General features: G+C 46.9%; 1 protein-coding gene across 4 annotated transcripts; it reads left to right on the top strand.

Moving 5' to 3' along the window:
• The first annotated feature begins 3,244 nt into the window (after positions 1 to 3,244).
• On the top strand, positions 3,245 to 23,322 carry LOC127486642 (neuroblastoma breakpoint family member 6-like). Of its 4 annotated transcripts, none has more exons than XM_070076836.1 (13): positions 3,245 to 6,009; positions 7,547 to 7,607; positions 8,447 to 8,551; positions 8,732 to 8,915; positions 9,041 to 9,142; positions 13,512 to 13,718; positions 15,388 to 15,487; positions 17,345 to 17,559; positions 18,586 to 18,634; positions 19,468 to 19,682; positions 20,892 to 20,946; positions 21,204 to 21,367; positions 22,760 to 23,322. In XM_070076836.1, exons 6-13 carry the CDS (start codon positions 13,544 to 13,546, stop codon positions 22,819 to 22,821), a joined length of 1,035 nt encoding a protein of 344 aa, XP_069932937.1. In that variant the 5' UTR covers positions 3,245 to 6,009; positions 7,547 to 7,607; positions 8,447 to 8,551; positions 8,732 to 8,915; positions 9,041 to 9,142; positions 13,512 to 13,543; the 3' UTR covers positions 22,822 to 23,322. The 4 variants fall into 4 exon arrangements, with proteins under 4 accessions (XP_069932937.1, XP_051686699.2, XP_051686701.2 ...); XM_051830739.2 differs by having other exon boundaries at positions 8,381 to 8,551; XM_051830741.2 differs by having other exon boundaries at positions 8,378 to 8,551.
• Positions 23,323 to 26,605: the final 3,283 nt, after the last annotated feature.

Raw genomic sequence — 26,605 nt, 5'->3', positions numbered from 1 at the left:
GTTATAATTTTTATACATTGTTTCACATCCTGTTTTCCTATACTTAAAAGGTTTGTATGGACACAATAGATGATCTTAGAATGCCTCTCCTTGGTGTGTAACTTGGGAGAAAGATCAAGCACCCAAAGAAGAGAGAAAGAAACCTCTTTAAATTGCCATGGATGCCTGGGCACCTGAAGTGGGTGGAGATGTTGATGTCACTGCCCCCTTGGGTGTGTGCTTCCCAGGGGCAGCTGTGCAGAGTGGAGGGGAGAGGTGGGTAGAGGGTGGGGTGTATCTTGGGGAAAATGAGAGGCCTTGATGTCATCAGTGGGGAGTGTCTGATGTTGATCAGGCAGCACAGGGCTACTGGTTAGGCAGCCACTTAATGACCAATAATCCCAGAGCTGTAGAAGTAGGCCAGAGATGCTGTTAGAACTTGACTTGGCAGAGCTGTGTGGAGTGAGCTCAGGGCTATGAACAAGACAGGTGATAAGGGGGAAGGGGAGTGTGTGTGTCCTCTGGGAGAGTCAGAATCCTCCAATTTCCTGCCTGTGGAGGAGAGACCTTACCTGTGAGGGGACATAGTGTGCAGTCTGAGCCAGCAAAATTTGTAGTAGTAGAGGAGCTGAGTTTCCCCTTGTCTGGCATTTCTTATTTAATTGATAGCCCCCCGAACCTTTTATTTAAGGTATACAAACTTAATGAATTTCATATATACAAATTTAGGAACATAGTGATTCTTCCCATCCTACCCTCCCTCCCACCCACACTCCTACCCTTCTTCCTCCTCTAATTGTGATTTCAATTGTCAGGGCCTGCAGTTCCTTGAGAGTTCTGTAACCACACCTATCACTGGTCACCTCTCCTCACACTCACCCAGCCTTCCCCACTATGCAGAAGGGGGCAAAACACCTGCAAGTCTTCACCCACCTGGGCCACGTCTCCCTCCTGCTTCCATTCTGACCCTCTGTCATGGGCACAGCAATCACACCAACTTGCAGACAATACCCAGTGCTGGGTCTGCAGCTTAGCCAATAACACACTTGATTGTTCCTGCAATATGGAGAGAAAGACCTTCAGAGTGGAACCTTCTCTTCCAGGGGACTCTGAGTACCCAGTGAGGGTCCTGGATGAAGCCTAAGGCCAAGGGCATGGCGTCCCTGGCTCTCCAGGGAACACAGGTCAGCTTAGCATGGGTTGTTATTCATGAAAATCTCCCAAAAAGTTCAGAGAAGGTTGAGATGTCCATGTGGCCTGCTGCAGTCATTGTTCCTCCTTCCCTTAGGACAGCAGCAGTGAACAAGGCTGAAGGTTCATAGGGGGCGGCTCCCAAAGGACAGGCTATCACCATGGATCTCATAGGGACATCTACTCAGCTCCTGGGGCAGGGCTGGTGGGGCTTCTGCACCTCCCCCCCACACACACACACATATAGGGTCAAGCAGAAAATGTCCTTAGAACAAGCAAGGTGCTTTTTAAAGTCTTCCTAGTTACAGCTTTCGCACAGGCTGTGGTTGTTTTCTGCATTCCGTGAAAGCCCCTTTCAGAATCCAGATAGGCATTCTCCAACTTTGAATTTTTTTTAAGATTTACTTATTTATTTGAACATCTGAGTTTCAGAAAGAGAGAGAGAAAAAAAATCTTGAACTCACTGGTTCATTCCCCAATTGGCTGCAACAGCCAAGGCTGGGCCAGGCCAAAACCAGGAGCCAGGAGCTTTGTCCAGGCCTCCCACATGGGTGGCAGGACCAAGCACTTGAGCCATCATCTGCTGCTCTTCCCAGGCCATTACCAGGGCTATATCAGAAGTGGAGCAGCTGGGACAGGAACCAGTGCCCGAACAGAATGCTGGTGTCACAGGCAGCAGCTGTATCCCCTATACCATGATGGCCCCCAACTTTGAATTCTTGAAGTAGGGGTGCTCCAGCAACAAGAATTAGCTCTCCTGCCCGAAAGAACTAAAAATAACAGCAACCACAGCAACAGACAAAATAGAGTATTTTCAAGATCCTTGACAGCTAGCAAAAAAGAAGTGACAGGAACGCAGCGGGTGAGCCCTGTCATTGCTGCAACTCACTGTCCTCAGAGTTTCCAAGATAAACAGAGGGAGAGGAAGGTGAAGATGGGCCCAGTGGGCCCTTTGGTAGGAGGACACTGAGCTGAGAGGCCAACAAAGACAAAGTATCATTGAGTCTGTAGGGGGCGCCCGGGGGGGGGGTGTCACAGAAGGCGCCTTCTGAGCACACAGCACAGTGTGACCAGGCCTGCACACAGGAAACCACCTAGTGTAGGGAAGTTGTTTCAAAAGCAGAAACCAGTGCCTGTCCCTCACTCAGGGCCAGAATAGTGACTGTTTCCAAAAGACAGACTTTTTCAAAAAACAAGCAAGCACGCAAACACACAAAACCCCTCCGTGCTCCATTCAGCCAGCACCGTGCGCTCCTGGCCAGGGCCCCAGAGCGCCCAGAGCCCCACCCCAGGGCCTCACCGCGGCCCTCAGCCTCCGGAGCCGCCGCGCTCCCAAGGCCACGCCCACCGCCGCGTGGCCCTGCGCTTTCCCGCCCTCCGCAAGCCCCGCCCACCCACCCGTTGCCCTCAGCCCCTCACACAGCCCAGGCCCCTGCGCCCCGAGGGCGCCATCGATGACCCCCAGCCCGGCCTGCAGGCCGCCGAGGGCTCTGGGGGCTGCCGCCCCCCTGGGGAACCCGGATGCGGACCCCGCTTCAGAAAACAGAGCTGTGGACAATGGAGGACCCGCGCCAGGGCTCCGGAACGGGGACAGCGGTGCGGGGTCACTTGAGGGCCGACTTCCGGAACCGGAGTCAGAGAAGACAGGGAACCGCGGACGCGGGGCGGACCCCGCGCCGAGGGACAGGGTTCCAGGAGGACGGGCACCAGCCCCAGGCTCAGGACACCTCTCCTCGGGAGGAGGATGCGGGAGCCGCGCCCACAGCTCCTGGGAGGGCGGGAAGGGCCGGGCCCCTGGAGGAGGCCGCGGGGCTGCGGAGCCCGGGCGGCAGGGGGCGCTCTCCGGGACCACAGCCTCCTGTGTTTCTAACTCCAGGCCTTTCATTCTTCCTGTTGTGTTTATTCATGGGAGAGAGAGAATTACAGAGAGGGGAGGGGCAGAGAGAAAGGTCTTCCATGTTCTCCAGATGGCCACTACAAGGGGTCTCCCAGGCAGGAGCAGGCCCCAAGCCCTCGGGCCATCTTGCATGGCTTCCCCAGCCCATTAGGAGAGAGCCAGAACAGAAGAGGAGCAGCCGGGACAGGAACCAGTGCCCATGGGGGAAGCCGGCCCTGCAGGCGGAGGCTTAGCCCACGAGGACACAGCACAGGCCCGTCCCACGGCGTTTCCGGTGCTGTGCCGAGAAACTGACTTGAAACTTAGCAGACTCCAGGAGCTAGAATCCTGCTGTCTTTTCTCTTAGAGAGAGGAGGCCTTGCCTCCTGCATGGGGGCTTGTAGTGTATAACTTTGTTGCAGGCAGAAGTCTCTGAGGGTTAAAGTGCAGTTAAGGAAGTGAGGTTAAGGTGGCTGCAGGTCATCCCGCACTGTCTTGGGCTCAGAGGCTCTGGAGCTGGTGCAGTCACACTAAGGAGAGGAGCCCAGGAGCTGCAGCGTGGGGGGGACAGGGCGTGCACAGAAGGGCAGGGTCCAGCAGCCAGGTGGCACAGCAGGTTAGAGCCCCAGCCTGTAGCCCCGACCTCCATGGGGGCTGCTCCACTGGCTCTGCAGCTCTCTGCTGTGTCCCTGGGAAGCAGCCAAAGATGGCCCTAGTCCTTGGGCCTCTGCCCTGGTGTGGGAGACTTGGCAGAAGCTCCTGGCTCCTGACTTTGGATCAGCTCAGCTCTGGCCATTGTTGTCATTTGGGGAGTGAACCAAAGACCTCTCTCTCTCTCTCTCTCAGGCTCGACCTCTCTCTGTAACTCTGTCTTTCAAATAAAATATAATAATTATTAAAAGAAGAAGAACCAGGGCAGTGTCTTTTCCCGTGGGCCACACTAGTTCACTCATCTCTTCCCTGAAAGGTTGCTGGGCCCAAGCCAGCTCCTCCCCGGGGTTTGAGTCATTCAGTTTGTTCTGCACCTGTTCTCTCCATCCTTATCCTCTCTACTTGTTTTGTGTGTGTGTGTGTGTGTGTGTGTGTGTGATTTATTTATTTATTTGAGGGTTATCACTACAGAGAGAGGGATAGACAGAAAAAAGGGCTTCCATCTGCTGGTTCACCACCGAAATGGCCTCAATGCCTTCCTCTGGGCTGATCTGAAGCCAGGATTTATCCGGGCCTCCCACATGGGTGCAGGGGTCCAAGCCCTTGGGCCATCTTCCACTGCTCTCCTAAGCGATAAGCAGAGAGCTGAATTGCAAGAGCAGCAGCTGGGACATGAACCGGCTCCCACACGGGATCCTGGCCCGACTGACAGAGGCTTCCCCTACAAAGCCATAGCCGGGCCCCATCTCCTTCTACTTTAAATCAGATGTGGAGAAATCCTGCCTGAACCCCGTGCTCACATTAATGAGATTGCAGGGATGTGTGGGAAGGATCCCTCTTCCAATAGGGTGAAAACAACACCTGTGTCTTTTGTGCTTTTTCCACATAAATTCTTAGGTGCTTCTTCTGGTCATATGAATAATGTGCTTCCTATTTTTGTGGGGATTGCCTTGAATTTGTAAATTGCATTGGATAGAGTAGACATTTTCATCATGTTAATTCTTGTAATCCGTGTACATGAATGTCTTTCTAGTGTTTGTGTCTGCTTCAGGTTCTTTCACTGGTGTTTCATAATAGTCATGGTAGAGAAGACACTAAGAAATGGACAAGTAGGAGTACTTTCTACATGGCTTGGCAAACATTTTAATGAGATGTAGGGGCAAAGCCTTGAGGCCTGTCTGTGTCTAGCACACAGTAACTGCTCAGTCACATTAGTTCTTACCAGTCCATCACCCTCTGCTCTTTCAGACTCTTCTTCCTTGTCTTAGACACATGGATAACTGTTCATGGTGTGATGGACCATTCTACTCACATAAGTTAATGTTCCTCAAATGATTTAAATGTTTAGTATTATTAATAATGTCTCAAGGAGCACCATCTACATATATTTGGTATGTCCCTTATTAATTTTGAAGATACTTCTCCAGGTTGTATCCTGTAAAGGGAATTGCAAGATCAAAGTTCTGGTACATTCCTGATGGTGCTGTTCTGGCCCCATTGCCTGGCAAGAAGATTTTCCCATTCACATTCACAGCCACTGATGAGAATGTTCTTTTCTATACCCCCTTGCAGAAACTAGACAGCCCCTGTTACCTTCTGTTAACTTTTACCAGCACTTAACTCTTTATTGTGAGATTTTATCAACTCAGATTACACTCAATAGGCCTGGAAAGGCTGCGATCAATGGGATGGTCTGTGTTCTCTTGTATTGGATGACTGCTCTGTTCTGAGATAATCAGACAACAGCAGTGTGAGCACACAAGTCTTGCATGGTGGACGACACTGAGTGTTGGGTTCCTGCAGTGTTCTGGATTTTGTGTGTGAGGCCCTCATTTCTCTGTCGCTCTTTCCTTTCTTTCTGCCTGCTTCCTTATTCTTTCTTTCCACTGACTTGGGATTGGTCTGCTCCTGTTTTACTAGGATTTTTGAGATACTTTGTTAGGTTATTGGAAGTCCTTCTAATTATTTGATGTAGGAACTTAATCCCATAACCTTTCCTCTGCATACTACTTTTAGAATTTCCTGTAGATTCAGTGTGTTGTGCTTCCATTTTAATTAGTTTCATGGAATTTTGAAATTTCCCTCTTGGTTTCTTATCCAGCCTTTATGTATTTGCATACCTTTGGGGGTTCTTGTGTTGTTGATTTCTAGTATTATAGCATCCATGTTCCATGTGCAGATGAAAAGAATGTGTATTCTGCAGCTGTGGAGTGAAATATCTGTACTCATCTGTTATGGCCATTTGGTCTGTAGTAGTTTCTCTCTGATGCTTGTTAATTTTTTTCCAGGTGATCTCTTCCTGTCGAAGAAAGGTGAGTGTTGAAGTCCCCCACTATTACTACATTAGAATTCATGTGTCCTTTAGATGTAATAATTTTGTTTTATAAATTAGTGTGCTGCAGCAATGGGTTCGTATGCACTTACCATTGTCACATCTTCTTGTTGGATCAAACCCTTGATAATCATATAGCAACCATCATCTCTGTTTCAGTTTTTATCATCAAACCTATTTTATCTGATCCAACCATAGGTACTCTTGCTCACATCTGATATCCATTAGCATGAAGCATCTTTTCCCATCCTTTCCCTTTCAGTCTCTGTCTTTACTAGTGTGTTTCTTGTAGGCAACTTGTGGTTGGGTCTTGGTTTTCATCCAGTCATCCTGTCTGTATCTCGTAACTGGGTAATGTTGTCTGTTGACATTCACAGTTATTATGGATAAGGGATGGGTAAGAACTTGATTTTTAGAAATTTCATCATTTTGTTGTGAGTACCCTATGTTCTTTTTCCAGTGGGTTTTCTGTCATGTGTCTTGATAGTGGCAGTGACTCCTTATTCCAAGTCACTTGCAGAGGCTCTGGGGACAGGAACTGCACAAGGCAGACAGTGCTCCTGTCTCAGGAAGACCCTTTTCTGGCATAGGCACCTGATGGTCTAGAGGTGGTCACAGAAACTCATTCTGTGTCTGACTGCAATCACTACTTGATCCTTTCAGTGTTCTTTGGTCCTGCTGTGTCACCCAGGAATCAAACTGAATATCAATGACAGATCTTAGCACCAGAGTGACTCATGGGGGAAGCACATTCTCCAAATGGCCAAATGATGTCCCTGTATAACAAAGGAGGAAAATTCCTCAGTTCTTTGGATGTCACAACATCAGGTGCACTTACCCAACTGGTAAAATATTTCTACCTGTGCAGAAATTTGTTGGATTGATAACATCAGATTTTTCCAATTGGTTTTTATTGTCCATGTTCTTGTGGTCTTAGCCCAAAACCTGTGTTGACTCTGCCCATTTCTTAGAGCATTTGCTGCTTGTTTTCTTCTGTTAGTTTCATAGATTCAGATCTTACATTTAGATCATGATCCATTTTGAGTTGATTTTTGTAAATTAAAATCTATTTTCCCAGTCCCATTAAAATAGATGTGCATATCTCCAGGGAATGTTTTCCACACCTTTGTCAAAAGTAAGTGTAGGGATGTAGGTGTGTGAATTTCTAGGGGTTCTCTTTTTTTCCATTGTCCTATGTGTCTATTGCTATGTTGGTACCATACTGTTTTGGTCTCAATAGCCTTGTGGCATATCTTTAATTTTGAACTGTGGTGCCTCCATCTTTGGCTTCATTGTGTTAAGAATATTTTGAGTATTCAGAGCCTTTTGTGTTTTCATAAGAATTTTAAGATTTTTTTCTTATTCTGTGAGGATGTCATCAGTATTTTGATGGAGACTACATTGAATCTCTAAATTGTTTTGGGTAGTTTTGATATTTTAATAATATTAATTCTTCCAAATATAGAATATATGAGGGAATTCCATTATTTTGTGTCTGCTTCATTTTCTTTCATTAGATTCAATGTGTTTGAATTTCATTGAAGAGGACTTTCACATGCTGGTTGAACTTATCACAAGGTATTTAATTTTTTGTATCTGTATAGAATTAGATAGCACTTACCAATTCTCATCATGATGGTTGAGTATATAATAAGGCCATTGATTTTGGAATTCCACACTGTGTAGCTAATAAAGAATTACTAATCCAGAACACATAAGGAATGGAAACACTTCCCCTGTCAGGTGGAGGCCTCACAGCAGGAATGTGGGATTTCCCTGGGTCATGAAGGGGGATGTGAGTGAGTTGGAGGTGTTTGTTACGTGTGGATGCTGTGTGTGATCCATTCCATCTGTGCTACTCTGACATTAAACACACTGCTTATCTGCCCCATCTGCAGGGGACATAGGGTGACAATGACAGTGACTCTAATTCAGCAAGGGCAAAAATGGAGCCTACAAGGAAGTCATGAATCCAAAAGTTTTCAAGTTAAGATGGGCAAATCCAACAGGACTTCCTGGGATAGGTTTCAAGGCTGAGGACTAATCCTCTGTGATGTGTGGCCTTGCCTCTGGGTCTCAGCCTGTGATACTTCCTTCTTCATTTGAACCAGTACTTGTCTTTTCTTCTCACACTCCTCTGATGTGTGTCTTCTTCCTGGTGTTAGCAGCCTTCTCTTGGTTGTTTTGCACACACACCTTACCTGAGTCAGTCTGCCAATGCCCCGTGCTTGGCTCTGACCACATTCTACCAGGGGCTGTTCTCACGATCTCAGGCACATCAGGAAAATCTTTATTGACCTGATTTCTGTTGGTCATTGTGGTTTTTAATTTTTTATCTTTGAAACTAGCAGCATTGCCTCGCAGAAAAGCTGGGTCCACAGAGGTCCAGAATGAATCTCTACTCTCCCTGACTCCAGGAGACAAAAAGAAGAACATAGATCTCCATACAGAAATGACCTCCATGAGGTCTGACAATCTCCACCATTGCAGCAGAGGAGAAAACCTGAGGGAGAATTCCAGAGGTAAGGGACCACACAGGACAGGCAGGGCTGTGTTAAATACTCATTCACCTTATGTATTCTCTGCTCCCATTCTATCACCCAGTGATTGAAAACAGACAGAGAATACATAATGGGACAATAGAAATGTGGGAAAAGCTGTGTCCAAGGAATGACCCTCATACTTTGTTTGTTTGTTTTTAGGAGCAGTAATAGCAGTGCTTTATCTGAAGTCTACAAAACCCAGCAATGCATTCTTGGAAGACAAGAGCCATGCTCGGCACAGGGAAGCTGGAGGTCAAAGCTCATGGGGTGGCTCTCCTTCCATCAGCTGTGGTGCTGAGACAACCTCTTAGTCTCTATGGACCCCAGGTTCCTCATCAGTGAGGTAAAGTGTGTATTGTTCCTCTCTGAGGTCCTGCTGCTTAGGTTCCTCTGAGTCCCTGGGGAACCACAGGTGCCCTGGGAACTGAGGCTGAGAGCTGACCTAGTCCCTCCTGTGTCTCCTCCCAGATCCAGAACTGAGTCCACATCCTGAGAACCCAGAACTGAAGGTGCAGATGAAGGAAGATGAGCAGCTCTCTGGGACGTGAGAATGACCCAGAGAATGACAAGGTAATGTTAGGGTGAAACCAAGTGTGGGTGAGATGAAGGACACATTGTGTCAGAAACCTCAGGGGATACTCAGAAAGGACTACTCCACTGTCCAGCCCCTGAAGGAGCCACCTTGCATGAGTACTGAGGTCAGGAGAGAAACTGACTCCACAGTGAACCTGTGCACCTGGCCAGGGAGATCCCTGGATGGAATCAGAGCAGGTTTATGCTGAACACAAGCTTTCCATGCAAGCTAGAGATCCTGGTAACTTCAGTGTCACCACCAAAAAAAAAAAAAAAAAAAAAAAAGAGGGAAAGAGAGAAAGAAGCACACCCTTCCTGCCCTCTTCAGCTAGGTACATTTTTCCACCCATGCTCAGTTCTGCCATGCAACACACTGCACAATCCAATAAAATGGCAGTGGTGCAGTCACACGGCCCCAAAGTAAGGATCCCCATGATCCCCACATGGGGCCAAGACCTATGTACATTGTTCACAAGGCTTTTTCTTTCTCTGTGCTATAGTGTGAAAGCACTCACAGAACTCAGTAGCCAAAATAATTAATCATTCATCTGAGAAATTGGCAAAGGACCTGAGTAGACATTACTCCATGAAAGGAATATGCATTGCTACCAGGTTTATGACAAGTTGCCCATTATCAGTACTCATCAGGGAAACACCATTCCAAACCACAGAGGGATATCCCCTCAGAACCATATGGTCAGCTGCTTTCACAAAGACAAGAGAGAATAAATGTGGGCAAGGGTGTACCAAAAAGGAAACACTTTTACATTTGTGTGAGAATGTTGAGTGGTATGGCCATTATAGAAAACATTATTGAAGTATTTTTGAAATGTTAAACTAGAACTGTCAAATGACCCATTCATCCTCCTTATTGGTATATGTGCAAAAAAAGAAGAAACAAAAAACCGTATCAGATATATACCTGCAATCCCTAGTCGATGCCTTATTCACAGAGGCCAAGATGCAAACTGCCTAAATGTCCATCAACAGAAGGTTGGTTAAGCAATCTTGCTGTCCATATATATGGCTTGAAAAGTATATTTTAATAAAAGGATACTACAGAATTTCCATGACACTTTGGAATCACTTGAAGCTTTTGAATCATTCTTAACATGTCTGTGTATAGATATTTATATACATATAATGTGTAACAATACATTATACATGATAGATGTATGATGATGCTTAAATATATATTTATATGATGGAATGCTGTTCAACTCAAAGATAAAGGAACTCCTGTCATTTGTGAGAAACTGGATGAAATTGGAGGACATTATGGTGAGTGAAATAAATGAGATATAGAAATAATAACACTGCATGAAGTCTGTTATGTGTGGAGTCTGAAAGAAAAAATGGAAAATTGTTGAATATGTCAAAACAGAGAATATAAGAGAAGTCTTCAAGGTGGTGCAGTCTGGTGGGAAGAATAGAGAAATGTTGACCCAAGAGTACAAAGTGGTAGTTATAGAGAAGAACTAAATCTAGGGTTCTGAAGTTAAGCATGAGAATCTGAGTTATTAGTGGAGCATGCTATTCTCCATTAGAATGAGAAAGTCTGAGAATTTTCTAACAGTAGATTTTGTGGGTTCTTACCATGTGCAGGCACATAAAGGTTAACTGTGAGATGATGAATATTTTATTTACTAGTCTAGAGGAATCATTACACTATGGATATGTACATTACAATATCATTTTTGAATATTTTAATAATTATTTTAAAAGATGTATTATTCTATTTGAAAAGCAGAGTTACAGACAGAGAGGAACACACACACACTGAGAGGGAGAGACCTTGCATCTTCTGTTTCACTCCCCAAGTGCCTACAACAACCAGGGCTGAGCCAGGCCAAAGCCAGGAGCCCAAAATGCCATCTGGGTATCTCACAGGAGCTCAAGGGGCAAGGACATAAGCCATGTTCCACTGCTTTCCCTGGCACCTCAACAGGGAGCTGGATCAGCTGAAAGTGGAGCCGCTGGGAGTCCACCAGCACTCATAGAGGAGATCAGTGTCTCAAGTGGTGGCTTACCCCACTATGCCACAGTGGAGACTCCTACATCTATTTAGACATCAGAATTTAAAATTTCAAAAAAAAAAAAAACAGTTTTGATCATCCACTCAAATGGAAACCTTAAAATGTGCAGCTTTTGGGACTGGCATTTCATTCAGCAGTTAAGTGGCTTTTGCAATGCTCACATATAGGCCCTACATATAGGATGCCTGTGGGTGAAACTGAAAGTGGAAAGAAGTGGTTACTAAAGAAGGATGCACATTCCCTGAAGGGCGGAGAGAGCTTCCTCTTTGCTTATGGCCTTGTCGAGCTAGGTGGATCCAGAAGGCTTCTGTAGCTGAGGCAGCTCATGTCAAGCACCCTGGGTGAGCACTGAGGTCAGACATAAGAGTGTGATTTGTTAAAGACACAGTGAGAGCCACTGTGCACTGCCCTCTGTCCTCAAAGCTATATCAAGGGACTTCATAGTAGAACTGTTCTCCAGAATCACTTCCTTTTAGTGCATTAAATGGAGGATATTCTTATGTCTCATAGGTTATAGTTCTGTCTAAGAGCTCACAGCAGATGTATCATCCGTGGGTTCTTCTTTGAAGACAATTAAGTTTCTAAAAGGAAAGAAGGGAGAAGAGGAAGGGAATAGCAGAAGGGGGCAAAAAGTGAAATCCCCTTTGAGAAGCAGTAACCTTGGACAGCCCTTTGCTAGGCTGCTGAGTAACAGTTCTCTTAGTTTTCTTGTTCCATTCTGTCTTTTTTTCTTTCTCAGACTAAACAGGAGAGTTGGAGGAGGAAGAGGGGGAGAATAGGTGGGAGGGCAGGTAGGTGGGAAGAAGGACTATGTTCTTAACATTGCATTTATGCCATAGATACAACATTAAATAAGAAGTTAATTTAAAAAACCACTTCAAATATGTAACACCCATATTCCTCAAAATAAGTTTGCCATCATTATAAAATTAGTTGCAGTAATTATATATAAATATATTATTAAAAGCATTAGGTTCTTCCCATACATTTGCAGAACAAGTTGGAGTTCTGCACACCAAGTGTCACCCTGGCCAAGCCTGACTGTTGCATGCTTTTGGGGACTGAAATAGTAATGTAACACAGAGTTTTGGTTGTGTTTCTCTGTGTGTATGTCTCTACATCTTCATCTTTACATCTCAAATAAGTATAATTAAACAAAGAACATTTTCATCCATATGTTCAAATATGTTCAAATTAATATGTTCAAATTTTCTGTTCAAAGTCATTGATAAGAAGATGAATATACAGGCCAACATAGGGAGAAACTTTTTTGAAATTGCATACCTAATATAACAATTCTATCCAAAAAACTAAAAGAGCTCTCAAAATTCCTTTCTTTTTTTTTTTTTTTTTTTTTTTTTTTTTTGACAGGCAGAGTGGACAGTGAGAGAGAGGGACAGAGAGAGAAAGGTCTTCCTTTGCCGTTGGTTCACCCTCCAATGGCCGCCGCTGCAGCCGGCGCACCGCGCTGATCCGATGGCAGGAGCCAGGAGCCAGGTGCTTTTCCTGGTCTCCCATGGGGTGCAGGGCCCAAGCACCTGGGCCATCCTCCACTGCACTCCCTGGCCATAGCAGAGAGCTGGCCTGGAAGAGGGGCAACCGGGACAGAATCCGGCGCCCCGACCGGGACTAGAACCCGGTGTGCCGGCGCCACAAGGTGGAGGATTAGCCTATTGAGCCACGGCGCCGGCCCAAAATTCCTTTCTAAGATAATAAAATGACCCATTTATCAGGGAAGCTTAAAATTCAGCATTTCAAACAGGTAGAAAAGCCTTGAGATCTCTTTAAACAGCAGGTGGGGTGACTTCCTAACAGCCCTGAGAAAGGAAGGCTTGTTGGGACACATTTTCTGCCTTGGTATTTTCATACACATACATGACTATATGAGCGATACATGCTTAGGTGATTTGGGGACACGGTCTGTAGTATCAGTGCAGGATCTATAACTATGAGACTGGCAGATGGGTAGGTTGTCCCCAGCAGTGGGGGTCTTGTGCCTCAACCTAGCTTAGGTCCCTGGAAGGCAGAGTTCCAAAGATTCCGTGACACGCTCCACCTTCTAATTCTGCGATGGCAACGGCTGACCATTAGCTGCCACACAACAGCCAGTCCTAGCAGAGACTGAGCTACAGGCAGTGCCTTGAATCTAGGCTTTGGCAGTTTTATCCTTGTTTGTCCAGTGAAGAACTTCCCAGTGTTGTCGGGCAGTGGATCAGGTGTTTCACATCAGTAAGTGAAGCTGGACAGTTATTGTCACCCCTCAAGCCTACCTGAAACTCTTGGATGTCATTTGTTTGACCCTCACCTGTGTTTGGGTTTCCTCTCCCCAGTCCCTGTTGTCCTGCTGTGACACACCATCAGCATGGCAGGATCCCACAGCCCTGCCTCAGATCCCGAGGCAGAACTGAACGACCTCGAATGCCAGCAATTGCGATCCCAGCTGGCAAAGAGCCAACAGGATTGCTGGGAGCTCCAGGAGAAGTTTCTCATAGCTGAGGCTACAAACTTTGCCCTGGCCAGGGAGCTGAAAAAATACAGTAAGTTCTCTCGGGTCATTTCACCACAGTGATGATTGTCCTGTATCTTCTCCTGAGGAACTAAATGGCCTCACTACTTGATTGTTGTCTTCTTTTTGCTGAACTTAATTTCCTCCTGACCACACTCCCAAGCTGACACACAGGGTTTCGCAAGTTTTCCAAGGTAGCAGTGAGGTGTAGGGTGACAGGAGTGCTGAATCTGTCATGGATTCCTGATGAGGCATAGAGCTGCCTGTTGTCCTCAGGGTCAGGCTCCACCATATTGAGTGCATGTTTATGATCATCCTGTCTGTGTCAGCTCCTGCAGCCTTATACCATCACTGTGGGCCTCATTTCTGGGGCTAACGCATTTCACTCAATTCAAGCTTCCGTTGAGTTCCCATTGGCAAAGCACTGTCCTAGGTCAGGAGTGGACATGTGTTCAGAGTGAGCAGGATGTGCTTCCAGAGAGACAGAGAGTCTCCTGTGCACTAGAACTCTGGTATCCATGGGAACACCCTCACAACACAGCCTCCCCACTGGGAGAAAGTCCTGCTCCTGGAGCACAAGTTCTTCTTCCAGAAGAGGAAGACGCTGCCTGAGACCTGGGAGTGGGAGCACAGGGTGTAGGGGGGGAATCAGGCCCACTCACCTGGGTGCTCCCCACTGCCCACCTTCTCTGTAGCTTCGATTTCTCTCCCATTCATAGGTGCTATCATAATTCCTGCCTCTGTAGATGTCACAACCAAATGCGCTCCTTCTTTCCTATACAACTCCAAGGATGGTTCCTTGCTCAGGATCAACAGAATCCATGAGGCCCTTATTGCACTCTTTCTAATTTAGGAGGAACTATACTTTTTATTGGGCCATATTGCCTCAGGGCCTTACTTTGTTATACATTGTACTCTACACAGTTCCATGAAAGATGGTCCCTTAAGTCTGAAATAACAAACACTTGAAATCTTTCCCAATGCAAGGAAACAGTCCTACACCCTTATCAAGCTCCCAAATATACAGAAGGTGACGACTTCATGCCCCAAGTTCCTGTTTGACCTGAGAGGCTGCAAGGCTTGCTGAGTCCAGTGGCTCATGATTCAGTCTGAGCTCAGGGACTGGGAACTCTGATTCTGTAAACACCAGTGGAATCACCTTGTCAAGTCACCTTCTGTATCTTTGAAGTCCTTTTTTCTCATTTTACTGGGAAATAGCAGGGTCAGTGCTGTGGTTCAGCAGGTAAAGCCACTGCCTGCAGTGCTGGCATCCCATATGGGTACTAGTTCAATTCTGGCTGGTCCACTACCAATCCAGCTCTCTGCTATGGCCTAAAAAGCAGTAGAAGATAACCAACGTGCTTAGGCCCCTGCATCCATATGGGAGACCTAGAAACAGCTCTTGGCGCCTGGCTTCAGATTGGCACAGCTCCAACCTTGCAGCCATTTGGGGAGTGAATCAGCTGATGGAGTCTCTCTCTCTCTCTCTCTCTCTCTGCCTATGTCTCTCTGTAACTCTGCCTTTCAAATAAATAAATAAATCTTTTAAAAATAGGAAATTTCAGATGCTATGTAGTGAGGTGATGAAATACAGATGTGAAACTCCCAATCTGGAGCCTGGCCCTGGAGTTCTTTTGGTCTTCAGCAGGCACTGACTACAAAAGCACCTCCCTGAGTTCTGCGTGTCTGTCTTTCCCCAGATTGTGAGAAGTTTAAAAACATCATTGAGTCCATACTGACCAAGAAGCTCCACTTGGAGGAGCCGCTGGCAGAGAAGCCCACGGTCCCAGAGCTGCTCAGGTAAGGGTGTCTGTGTGGGGCAGGCAGGTGGGGAGGTGTGTGGGTATCTCCGGTGGGGCAGCTCAGAAGGGAGAACTGAGGCATCTCAGGCATGGAAAGCCATGAAGGCACTGTGGCAAACAATGTTCTCCATGTAGGATCACTGTGGGACCCCAAAGAAGTGGCCATCAACGGAGGATGCACTTTTCTCTAAGGGAGGAGAGAACTTCCACTTTGCTGATGGCCTTGTCTAAATACAGACAGAGTTTTCAAAATGCTTCCATAGCCTAGTCAGCTCATGTCATGAGCCTTGTGTGGTCCCTGACAACATACAGAGGAGTGCTAATTGTTCAATTAACAGCAGGAGTCACTGTGCACTGACTCCCCATGCAGGACCTCTGTTCTCAATGAGTTGTATTAAGAGAGAGTTACAGTGAAACATTTCTCAAACAGTTTTTATTCTTGGGTGGGTGTGAGTGCACATTGTTGAAATTGTTACTTAATATAGAGTTGGTCTTCTGTGTACAAAGTTCATTGAAAATGCATCTTAAAGGAGAATGAGATTGAGAAGTAGAGAGGGAAGAGGAGCTGGGCTGGGAGTGTGGGTGGTACCCTGTGTATGGGGAGAAGAATAACTATATTCCTAGAGTTGTCTTATGAAATGTATATTACTTACAATAAATGAATGAATAAATTTTTAGAAAGAAATGGTAAAAATTAATTTTACAATGAAAGTAAAAGTGAATAGGTACTTTGAAAAAATTCTCCCTTCAGGAGAATTTAAAATGAAAATACATTTTTCCCTCCACAATTACTGTTTATTTCCCTAATAAAATGGTATGAATAGATAATAAAAAAAAGACATCATGGAGTCCATGTTGACCAAGAAGCTACACATGGAGGCCCCTGCCAAAGCAGTCCAGGTCTGCTGAGCTGCTCAGGTAAGGCTCTCTGTGTAGGGCAGGCAGGTGGGGATGTGTTTCACTAGTGGGCAGCCCAAATCAAAAACTGAGCCAGCCTGTGCCAGACAAGGGCAGAGAGTTACAGCAAAGCCCTGTGTCTCAGATGTTATGAAACAAGGAGGGAGCAGAGGAATCTGAATTCAGAGCTGCAAGTGCGGAGAGTCTGTAAGTAAGGTGTCCAGGTGGATGGGCTCCCATGGGGCCCTCCTGTTTACTCTCTCTTCTGCAACAGGAAGTCCCCATGGCTGCGTTTCTGGGAATCCAGTCACCAGTTAGCTTTGGTCCTCTGTAGGTGGTGCTATGCCTGTTCTCTCTTCCTCCCATGTTCTCATGGTTCCCTTAGTGTGGAGGTGCTTTTCTGTGGGCACTCACCTCAAGATGGAGCTGCATTGGGTCTTCTCAGGGGAGGTGGAGGGGATGCTGGGCTCCTCTGTTTGGTCATCTTGCAATCAATCCTCATTTACCCTTAGTCACCATCACCTCCTGATATAGAAGACTGATGCTTAGCTTGGCCCTGCCAGACCTTCATTCTTGTTTCTTGCCATGTAACCCCTGTGTGCACCATGAATCCCAGTCACTACACTGTACACTGTGTGTCTTCCTACATGGAAATGCCTGTGGCTGGAAGGAGGAACTGAATTAGCACCTTTATGAAGGCAAGAAAGGAAGAATCCTTGCACTGTTGATAGAACATGACCTGAATGGAATCTCAGGAATTGTGACAAGATCTTTCTCTAAAAGTGGGAGCAAGGCCTTGTGTTGCCCTTTGCTTTTCTTGGCACAGGTATTTCTCCAAACCTGAGTGGTGATGCTGGTGGAGGGCTCTATAAGGCATTGTTATGAAAATCTGTGGAAACACAGAGAACCTAACACTCATCACTTCCCATCTAGAACTTTCTCCATGCTTGCACCTTAGGCATTGCCGTGGCATCCTTGAAGATCAGGACCAAGAACTTTCCCAGTTACGCCCAAAGGTCCAAAGGGGGAGAAATCTAGCCCACATCCTGCAGCAGTACCTGAAGGACGTGCTCACTGTGCATGACCCTGAGACCTGTACGGGGCAGGGCTTCCGACGACTGCTCACTGAGGCTGTCCGGCTGTCAGCGTGCCTTGAGGACCTCCTTGGAGCAGGTAAGCTGGGCACAGGCTGTCATGTGAGAAGCCTCAGGGGTTCAGATGCATTCATCCCTCTGCCATGGGCATTTGCCTCAGCTCTTCTTGGTACTGAACATGTGTACCAGGACAAGGTCAGCACTGCTTGGGAAAAACAGATAGGGGCAGAGAAGTCTTTCAAGTTTGCAGTATCCCAAAGGTCTCCTCCCTTCCTGATTGTGGTTGGCCATTGAGGGAAGAGGCAGGGTCCACCCTCATATCAAGACCAGAAAGACCTTGTGAAGTGAGGCCACTGTTAGGCTGAACACAGTCACTGAGCTAAGTTGAATGGAAGCCTCCAGCTCTGTGCTCAGTGTGGTTTTCAAATGGTAGACAGGTGATTGCTTTCTCCATCCAGGATTTCTCTTGCCTCATTCACTAGATGGACCAAAAACTCTGGGGCAGAGCAGATGTAACCATCAAAGGTGGAAGCTGTTGCTTGTAGGTTTCCCAATAGGACAAAGGCCCTCCTCTCCCTGGGAGTGCCAGACCAGGCACTAGAGTTAGTAGAACTTCCGTGAGGAAAGCTGTTGAGAAGGGAACTCGTAACACAGAGAGAATTTCCTCTAATGAAACAGCAGAGAAAACGTGGAGGGCCTGTGAGGGAGGGATGGAAGTTGGGTTCTTTGCTTCTTCATGACAGATGGAGGTTCTCTGTGAGACCCATGGGAACATAGAACCCATGCCTTGGACTCCCACTAGTGGCAGGATGAGGGATAACAGGCAGAAGTCCCAGGGAAGCTTGAGAAGCTTCCAGTGATATGGGAGCAAAGGATGTTGGCCTAGTTTCAGGCAGAATCTGCCATGATTCTGATCTCCAAGTGCAGAGACACAAAGCCTGATGGACCACAAGAGAATGGCAAGGCGTTTCTTTAAACACAGAACATTTGAAGTTTTTGTCCACTATTGGCCCATATGTAGATATTCATATGCACACAGAGGCCACCTTCATTGTAATGGGGGCGGTGATATTATCTGATTGGACATTTCTGAATTTGTTTACAGAAAACATTGAAGAGGAGGAAACACCAGCACAAGGACCTGTTGCTGACAGGTAATAGTGAATGATTAGGAGCTGGCAACAAATGGGTGAAGGATGCACAGGGTCTCCTAAAGAACAGAAAAGGGGCCAACACAGTCATGGAGTTGAGATGCATGCAGAAACACAACTGCAGATTGTGTTGAGTCCTTCCTTGCCAACTAGGAAATCCCCCTGTTAAAGTAGGTGTCTGTTGTCCTAGTCCTAGTTGCTGATAGGATCCATGATGAACTCACAGCCTTAGGTGTTGCCTGCACACAAAGGGAACCTCTGTTCTCTGCTTTCTGGAAAAGGGAGGAAGATGCGCATCTGCTTTCTACAGAGTTAGCTGAAGTTCTCATCAGAGAAAACTAACAAAGAGGCAATGGGAAAAGGGGGCAGTTAGGAAGAATCCAGCCAGGTTCAACTGCAGAAAAGCACCTCTACAAAACCATGTTTGCTGTCCTGTGACTTGGTTAAGAGAAGGCCCAGAAGGTAGCACATCTCTAGAATCTGCCAAGCCCCTAGAACCTTGATCACATGGCTGCAGGACACTGCAACAACCCAACCTGAGCACAGGGTGTCAGCCCTTGCAGCTGTCAATGTGTGCTTGTGCTGTGACTGTGCCATGCAGCAACAGTGGAGGCTGCTTCCTCATTAGCTGCTGTGTATTGAGTGTGATGAGCAGAGGCTGATCTCTTCCCAGGCCCTCTCCCCCTAGGCAGCCACACGGTGTCCAGAGTGGAGGGAACAACCTCTATGCTGTCTATGACCGATCCCTTATGCACCCCATCCAAACCAGCCACCTCCTTGGTGTCTCTTCCTTCTTGGTTTCATCTCTGTCATCCTTATCCCACCTGGCTTCTCAGGGAGCTCTTGGAAGTGGATGAAATGGAAACCCCACAAAATTCACAGCAGGAAACATCTATCACTGGTGCTGTTGACCACCTGCTAAGTGACTCCTGCCTGCCAGAGGGCACTGTGCAAATGTCTCCTGATGCTGAGGACACCCACAGTGTGCTAGGTCTAGATGGGGAACAAGCTTGTTCACACAAGAAAGAAGAACCTGTCACCGTTCTCCCAGGTACCCTCTCCATTCTTTGTACACAATAACTCTTACGTTGATTAGGGTCACTTTTGAGCACAGGCCCTGCAGACACAAGTTGGTTTCAATCAGGGTCCAGGTTGTGGCACTGAACATAGACATCAGGAGAGTCAAGGAGCTTCCCTCCCCTCAGATGCAGTTTGTCTCACTGCACCCTAGCCTATGGGAACATACAGAGGCCCTGTGTAGGAAGTGCCTTTCAGACACTCTAACTTAGAAATCATGCCTGCTGTCACCTGCAGTGATATCATTCTGTTCTACTACTGCATCCCTGGAGTTCTAGCCCCATGCAGGCTTTTGGTAACACTTCCCATGTGTGGGCCAAGTTGTGATCCTAGTTTCCCTACTTCTATCCCTAGTCTCTACCTCCTTTAAGACAGCTTATCTTAGCTATGCAATCATCTCAAAACCAGGATATAAAGTCTTTTATACTGTACTTCTAGTACAGTTCAAAAAACATAGCTGAATCCAGGAACGTCCCTACAAAATCAATGTTCAATGTTTCTCTATAACTGCATAGATTTATTTGTGCGAGGTATTATGGAGTTCATTCAGCCTTCTATAGAAACTCCTCTACCCTTATTCACCATGATCAGTCTGATAGGATGAGTCAGTACTATAGCAACACTCCTAGATTTTAGATACATAAATCCTAAAGGGCCTGGGGAGAGAGCTCTTGAATTGCTTGTATTGTTCCCATAGACAAGAGGGAGATTATTCATGAGCAATTCTTGGAATAGCCAAGATTCTGTGTGGCATCAAACAGGTTTCAATTCCAGGGCATGCAGACTCCATGCATAGCTCTCTCCCAGTGTTCTACCTCCTCTCCACAGTCAGCAACCTGGATCCTTTAATGAGAGCAGCCTGACAACTGCAGTTTGCCTCCTAGGAAGTTCTTGGGCTGTGAGCTTAGAATCCCTGAGGACTATTGCAGGCTGTTTCTAAGGGTTCTGGACAGAGGTTATTGAGATGGTGATCCAACTGTGAACAGGGAGATTTGACCCCTTGCCCAGGATGGCTCACCCAGCCCATCTCCTGTAGTCAACTTAGTCCTCCTAGAGGATTTCTCTCACAGTCTCCTGTTCTCACACAAGAACAATCTGTCCCCTTGGTAGTAGTGGCTATTGGATACCCATATCTGACCTAAAACCTGCTTAACATGGTGAATCTCTCTGAATTTGTTTGCAGAAAATCAATATCACGAAGTGGAGGTACAAGAGCAAGTTGTCACATACACTTCCAGGTAACTCGGAGGCAGAGCAGACAGTGTAGTATGGACTACTAGGGAATCAAAATGCTGGAGAAACTGGTGACTAGAGCCAGTTGGAACATTCAGCCAATGATGAAATGCCTCTTTTCATAATGTTCCCTTTTGTATTGCTTCCCTCTATATTCCCCCTTTGAACATCCTTCACATATTTTTACCTGTAGTCTGATAACAAAGTCACTTCTGTACCTGTGATGTGTGTCTTCAGTGTCTCTGCCCTCCCATCTCATCAGGGAGCTCCCAGAGGAGCAAGAGAAGGAAGACCCAGACGACTCGCTGGATGAGTGCTACCTCACTCCCTCGATTTTTCCGGTCATTTCTGAGCTTGACCATTCCACGTGGAGCAGCTGGTGCTCCCTGGAGCATCAGGACATGCTCTCTGCTCCAGATGCAGGCGGTGAGTCCCCCACTGTGAGGTGATACAACCCCCTCTGCTTGCCAAGGAGCCCGCACTATCCTTGCACTCCTCACTCCCACCTGACTGAGAGGGCTCCTGGACATAGGATGGTCTGAGACATTCTCAGCATCTGTTCTTTTTCAACCAGTCTGTTGCACAGGTGTGGTTGGCCCATCCAGCCTTGCTGTCCTCCCATTCCTTGTGTGGCTTTGTCACTCAGGTTCCAGTGCTCAGTCATTGCCAGAAGAATGTCACAGATGCACACCAACCTAAGCAGCACATCTCATGCTTGTCTCTGCCGTCTGTTCCTAATGAATCAGACCCCTCTGCCCCCTGCAGTGTTGATCACATGAGTCATTCCCCGTCCCTGTCATGTGACATTGCTTCCTGTCAGAGCCAGCAGCATGCTCATCTCCATTGCAGTCAAGATACTCCCCCTGTTTCATTGAACCCAACCACGTTGTCTGTCCCTTCAACGTTGGCATCATTTCACCTACCACACATACAGAATGTTCTGCCATTCCTTTAGTAGTGTGTCCCCAGGCTGCAGGTCTGAGACCTGTGCTTAGAGATTCCATGAGTAGCCAAGTTTTCTCTTGTGCTGCACACATTCACTCTGATACCCAGAACTGAAAATTCACCTGTTCCACCTTTTATCTTATCCTCAATGTACAAAATATGGTAAACCACAAACTACCAAGATAGCTTGTTTGAGAACCATGGGCACTGCACTTCCTCTCATGGAAAGGAATCACACTAGGAACCAAGCATCTCCAGAGAATATTATTTTAGATTTGATTTTACCTTATGAAAGGCAGAATTAGAGAAACAGGGAGAGAGAGAGAGAAACAGGGAGAGAGAGAGGCAACTCTTGCATACTCTGGTCTGCTCCCCACATGGCCACAATGGCATCGACTGGACCAGGCCCAGGGAGGAACTAGGAGTTTCCTCCAGGTCTCCTATGTGGGTGCAGGGCCCAAGTACTGGACCATCTTCTACTGCATTCCCAGGTGCATTAGAGGGATTTGGATCAGAAGTAGAACAGCCAGGACTTGATCCGGCATTGACATGGGATCCTGGGGTTAAAGGCAGCAGCTTTACCTGCTTGCCACAGCACCCACACTTGGGAAAATTTGTTTCATTTCTGTAGGTAATCAGGTCAGTGATTATTGGTGTGATGACTGGAGGAATAGGGAGGTTTACCTCATGTGTCAAGAAAAATGAACAAGCTAGTTCCCTCAGAAATGACCTCCACCCTCTAGACAATTCCTATCTGAGGAGTCAGCATTGAAACTGAGGATACTGGTGTGCTGTACTAGTGCTGGACAGCGCATTGTAAAGGCTTTGAGGGGATCATCCTAGATGACTGTGCCTATTTGAATTCATTTGCAGAAAAGAAACATGACAATGATGAAGTGCAAGAGGAAGCACAAGCCCTGTCACACACCAGGTGAGTCTTAGGAACCCTGGGCAGCGAGCTTAGTGCTGACACAGGCAGACTCCAGGTCCAGAGAAGAAGAGCAGTGCCACTGTGCATCTCCCATCCATTGAGCCAACCCTGCAGTACCCCGTCAGCACTGCTGTCTGCCATCATTAGGGTACTAGTCTGGGTTTCCACTTCTCCCTACCTTTTCCACGTAGTGACCTGCAGCAGGCTGACTCCATGAAGGAGCCTCTCCAGGGATTCCTTGCCATCATTGCCCCTCTGTCACGTGCAGTGAAGGGCAGGGTGCTGCTCACAGGTCTCCTCTTCTCATGAGCTTCTCTGCCCCCCATTAATCACGTAAAACAACCTGACAGAAACTAGAGCCTCAGCACTGAGAATAAGACTGACGGCTAAATCCGTGGTAGTCTCCAGTATCCCAAAGGGGAATTCATTGACTCTGCATGTAGTTTACATAAATCTGTTGAAGCCAGTTTTCATTTCCCAAATACTCATGGGTACTAGTGGACCAACTGAGAGTCATTTCTCCAGGCTGAGATCCTGATGACCTCATCACAGAGGAAATCCTCTGTTTCTCTCTGCTTCTGTCTCCATGCCCTGTCAATATCTCCGCTACTCACCTATCACCTCAAACCTAATACTCTTTCTCCAAGAAGATGAGAGTTCTGTTTGCCTGTTTACTTTAAAATGACTTCAAGCAGTACAAATAAGCATAAAGAAGTCTACAAGCACACATAGATTTAATATTTGGCTGTAGTTGATTCGTGTGTAAATATTATATATCTACACATACTTACTATTCTCAGTGAAGGAAGTGGTGTTTCTGTTTTACCTGGCTTTCTGTTTGCCACGTGCTTCCTATGAGCACTTCATTTTTCCTCACATGAAAGCTGCCCTGTGATAACGTTCAGTTCGTCTACTCCAGGTGGTCAGCAAGGAGCCTCCTCAAATGGAAGACATTGCATCCTGTCTGCACCGTTAGTAGCCATTCTTCCCCAGATAGGGACAAAGTTGTGGGTGGCCCCTTGCTCAGCCCAGCCACTTCTGGAAGCCTCCTCTTGGAACAGCTTGGAAAGGGGCTTTCTGTTCCCTTTCTGTTTCTCACCCACCTTTCCCTCCCTCCAGTCTCATCAGGGAGATTCCAGAGATTGAAGATCAAGATGTCTCACAAGACTCTCATGGTATGTGTTTGACTCCTGCACTTCTTCCGGAAGCTTCTGACTGCTCCCATACTAGCAGCACCTGGTCCTCACTGGAGAAACAGCCTGTCTGCTCTGCTCTTGTTGTAGACAGTGAGTGCTCCATTGTGAACGGGAACACTCCACTGCTCTCCCAGGTGGCCTCTGTAGTCTTGGGTTGCTGCACCTGTGTTGGGTGAGACAGACCACTGTGCACTCAGTCCCTGGGGACTTAGTCTGGATGTGGCTCTTGGATGGAGTTTGTTCATAGTCATCCAACAGGGGAATCCCTTGGCTGTCACCAGGCCCACTTTCAAGGTGCAGCTTTTGATGTCAAGACAGGGAAGGAGTGGATGGGAAGGCATGATGGCAAACACCAAGCCACCACCATTTCTCTTGGAGAGGCTTCTTTAACAAGTTGCTGTGATGCTCTTAATTTTAACAACAGTTGCAATTGTAAACAGCATCCTCCAAACTTCTCAGGCTTAAAGTTTTGGCAGTCTGTACAATGTTTCCTTAGTTATCTGACACTAGGTATCCTTGGTCAGCAGACTCTGTTTTCTCTGAAGCAGCTTGGTGCTAACCACAGCAGTCCAGTCCCGCACCTGTGTCCATGGTGTGGTTTTCATCTTCTGCTTTACAGCACTGATTTGTGCTCATATGAGGTTTGTAGTTTTAATCCGGTGTCTGCACTCAGCATTTTTTTTCTCCTGTAAAGCCTCCATAATCTTGCACCAGGACAGGAATCTATTCAGTATCTGAGTGAGGCTGAGGGGTCCCTCACGTCATCACAGACAGAGTGCCTCTTGTTGAGTAGGAGCCTTGAAGTATTGCTTCATGGGGGGGTGCAGAGAAAAAGTCTAATTTCCTTGAATCTGAGCTTTGATGAGGTTCTACACTTTCTCTCAGCAGGAATCTTTAGGGTTTGAGGCACCTTCACTCATCGAATCATTCTGTAGGAAAATCAAGAAATCCTGATGCCCTTCCCTGTTTCTCAAAGTTCTGCAGTAGAATTGGCAATGACAGTTGTCCCCCCAATGCTATAGATCAGCAGGCACCCTTTCTTGGTGAGACCATGCACTTTTCCTCTGTACAGAGGTACAGAAATGTGCAGAGTCATCCCAGGTCACAGTGATTCACACCCAGCTGTGAAGGCCACTCTCATGGGCATCTGTGCTGTGCTAGACCCTGTGCTGTCCTGATCCATGCAACCCTCACTGGACCTCTCCTGGTGGAGATTCTGTCCCCACCTTGGGGAGAGGATCCTGAGGCTCAACAAGGTCACTCTCCCAGGTCACCCCACCTTGTGTGCATTGCAATCAGAGACCACTCCTTTGCCTGCCCCTTGTCTGTAGGCTCAGTCCACTTGTTTTCAGCAGACATGCCAGCGATGTGGCTGGTATGGGTACTCACACTTAAAACTTTTCTTCTGTAACAAATTGTGTTGAGAGAATTTCAAATATCAGTAGAAAAGTTCTGGTCTGCAAACAAGAACTTCTAAAGGCCCTGCAAACATCTCCCACTAGGAAGACGTTGGTGTGCTTCGTCCCTGAGCATGGTCAGCACCTCATTGAGGTTCTCAGATAGAACTCCAGCTCAGGAGTGTCCCATGGCCTGAAAGTTCCTGGTCTCTCCCCTCGGACATTTTGCACTCAGGGTCCCAGTGAGGCATGCCCATCTGCATTTCTGTCGAAAGTGGTTGCTGTTTCACAGAACAGAGTGCCCTGGATGAACGTTTCTAGGCTCCAGTTGTGCCTGGGATGTCTGACTGCAAGCATACAGGAGCTGCTTATGCTCAGAAAGCCAGAGCAGATTGGTGGGCAGTTTATGTACAGAATGATCCCTTTTGAGAGCAGGTAAACCTTCATCTCTGCCCCTGCTGACTGCTCTGTCCTTGTACTCCTATCCCCACTGAGGATGAGTGAAGTCATTGCTATGTGCCAGACCTACAGACTTGTGGTTGTAGACTCAAAATCCTGAATTGAGCTGTAAGCAGGAGTTAGAATTCATATTGTTTATTTGTTATGGAACAGAGTTGTGACCATTTCACAGCAAGCTCAGCAGCATGTGCCCCGGTGGTGTTTGCTCCCTCCTGGTTGGAACCTTGGAGGATGACTGTCGCCACTTGCTTACTTTTTCTTCAATCCCAAACCTCAGCTCTGCCCTTTGACATCCATGCTTGTCCAGGCCACAGCATCCATATAGGCATCTCTGTCATTCATGTTCTCAATGGCGTTTCCATTGGAAGATGAATGGACTAGGGAAGAGTTCATCCAGAAATAGACGCTCTTGAATTGCTTGTATTGTTCCCATAGACAAGAGGGAGATTACTCATGAGCAACTCTTAGAATAGCCAAGATTCTGTGTGGCATCAAACAGGTTTCAATTCCAGGGCATGCAGACTCCATGCATAGCTCTCTCCCAGTGTTCTACCTCCTCTCCACAGTCAGCAACCTGGATCCTTTAATGAGAGAAGCCTGACAACTGCAGTTTGCCTCCTAGGAAGTTCTTGGGCTGTGAGCTTAGAATCCCTGAGGACCATTGCAGGCTGTTTCTAAGGGTTCTGGACAGAGGTTATTGAGATGGTGATCCAACTGTGAACAGGGAGATTTGACC

Source organism: Oryctolagus cuniculus, chromosome 7, assembly GCF_964237555.1.
Source record: "Oryctolagus cuniculus chromosome 7, mOryCun1.1, whole genome shotgun sequence".
In the NCBI taxonomy this organism is placed as follows: Eukaryota; Metazoa; Chordata; class Mammalia; order Lagomorpha; family Leporidae; genus Oryctolagus; species Oryctolagus cuniculus.
Note: the sequence above shows the minus strand (reverse complement) of the source record. Positions and strands in the feature narration are given on the sequence as shown.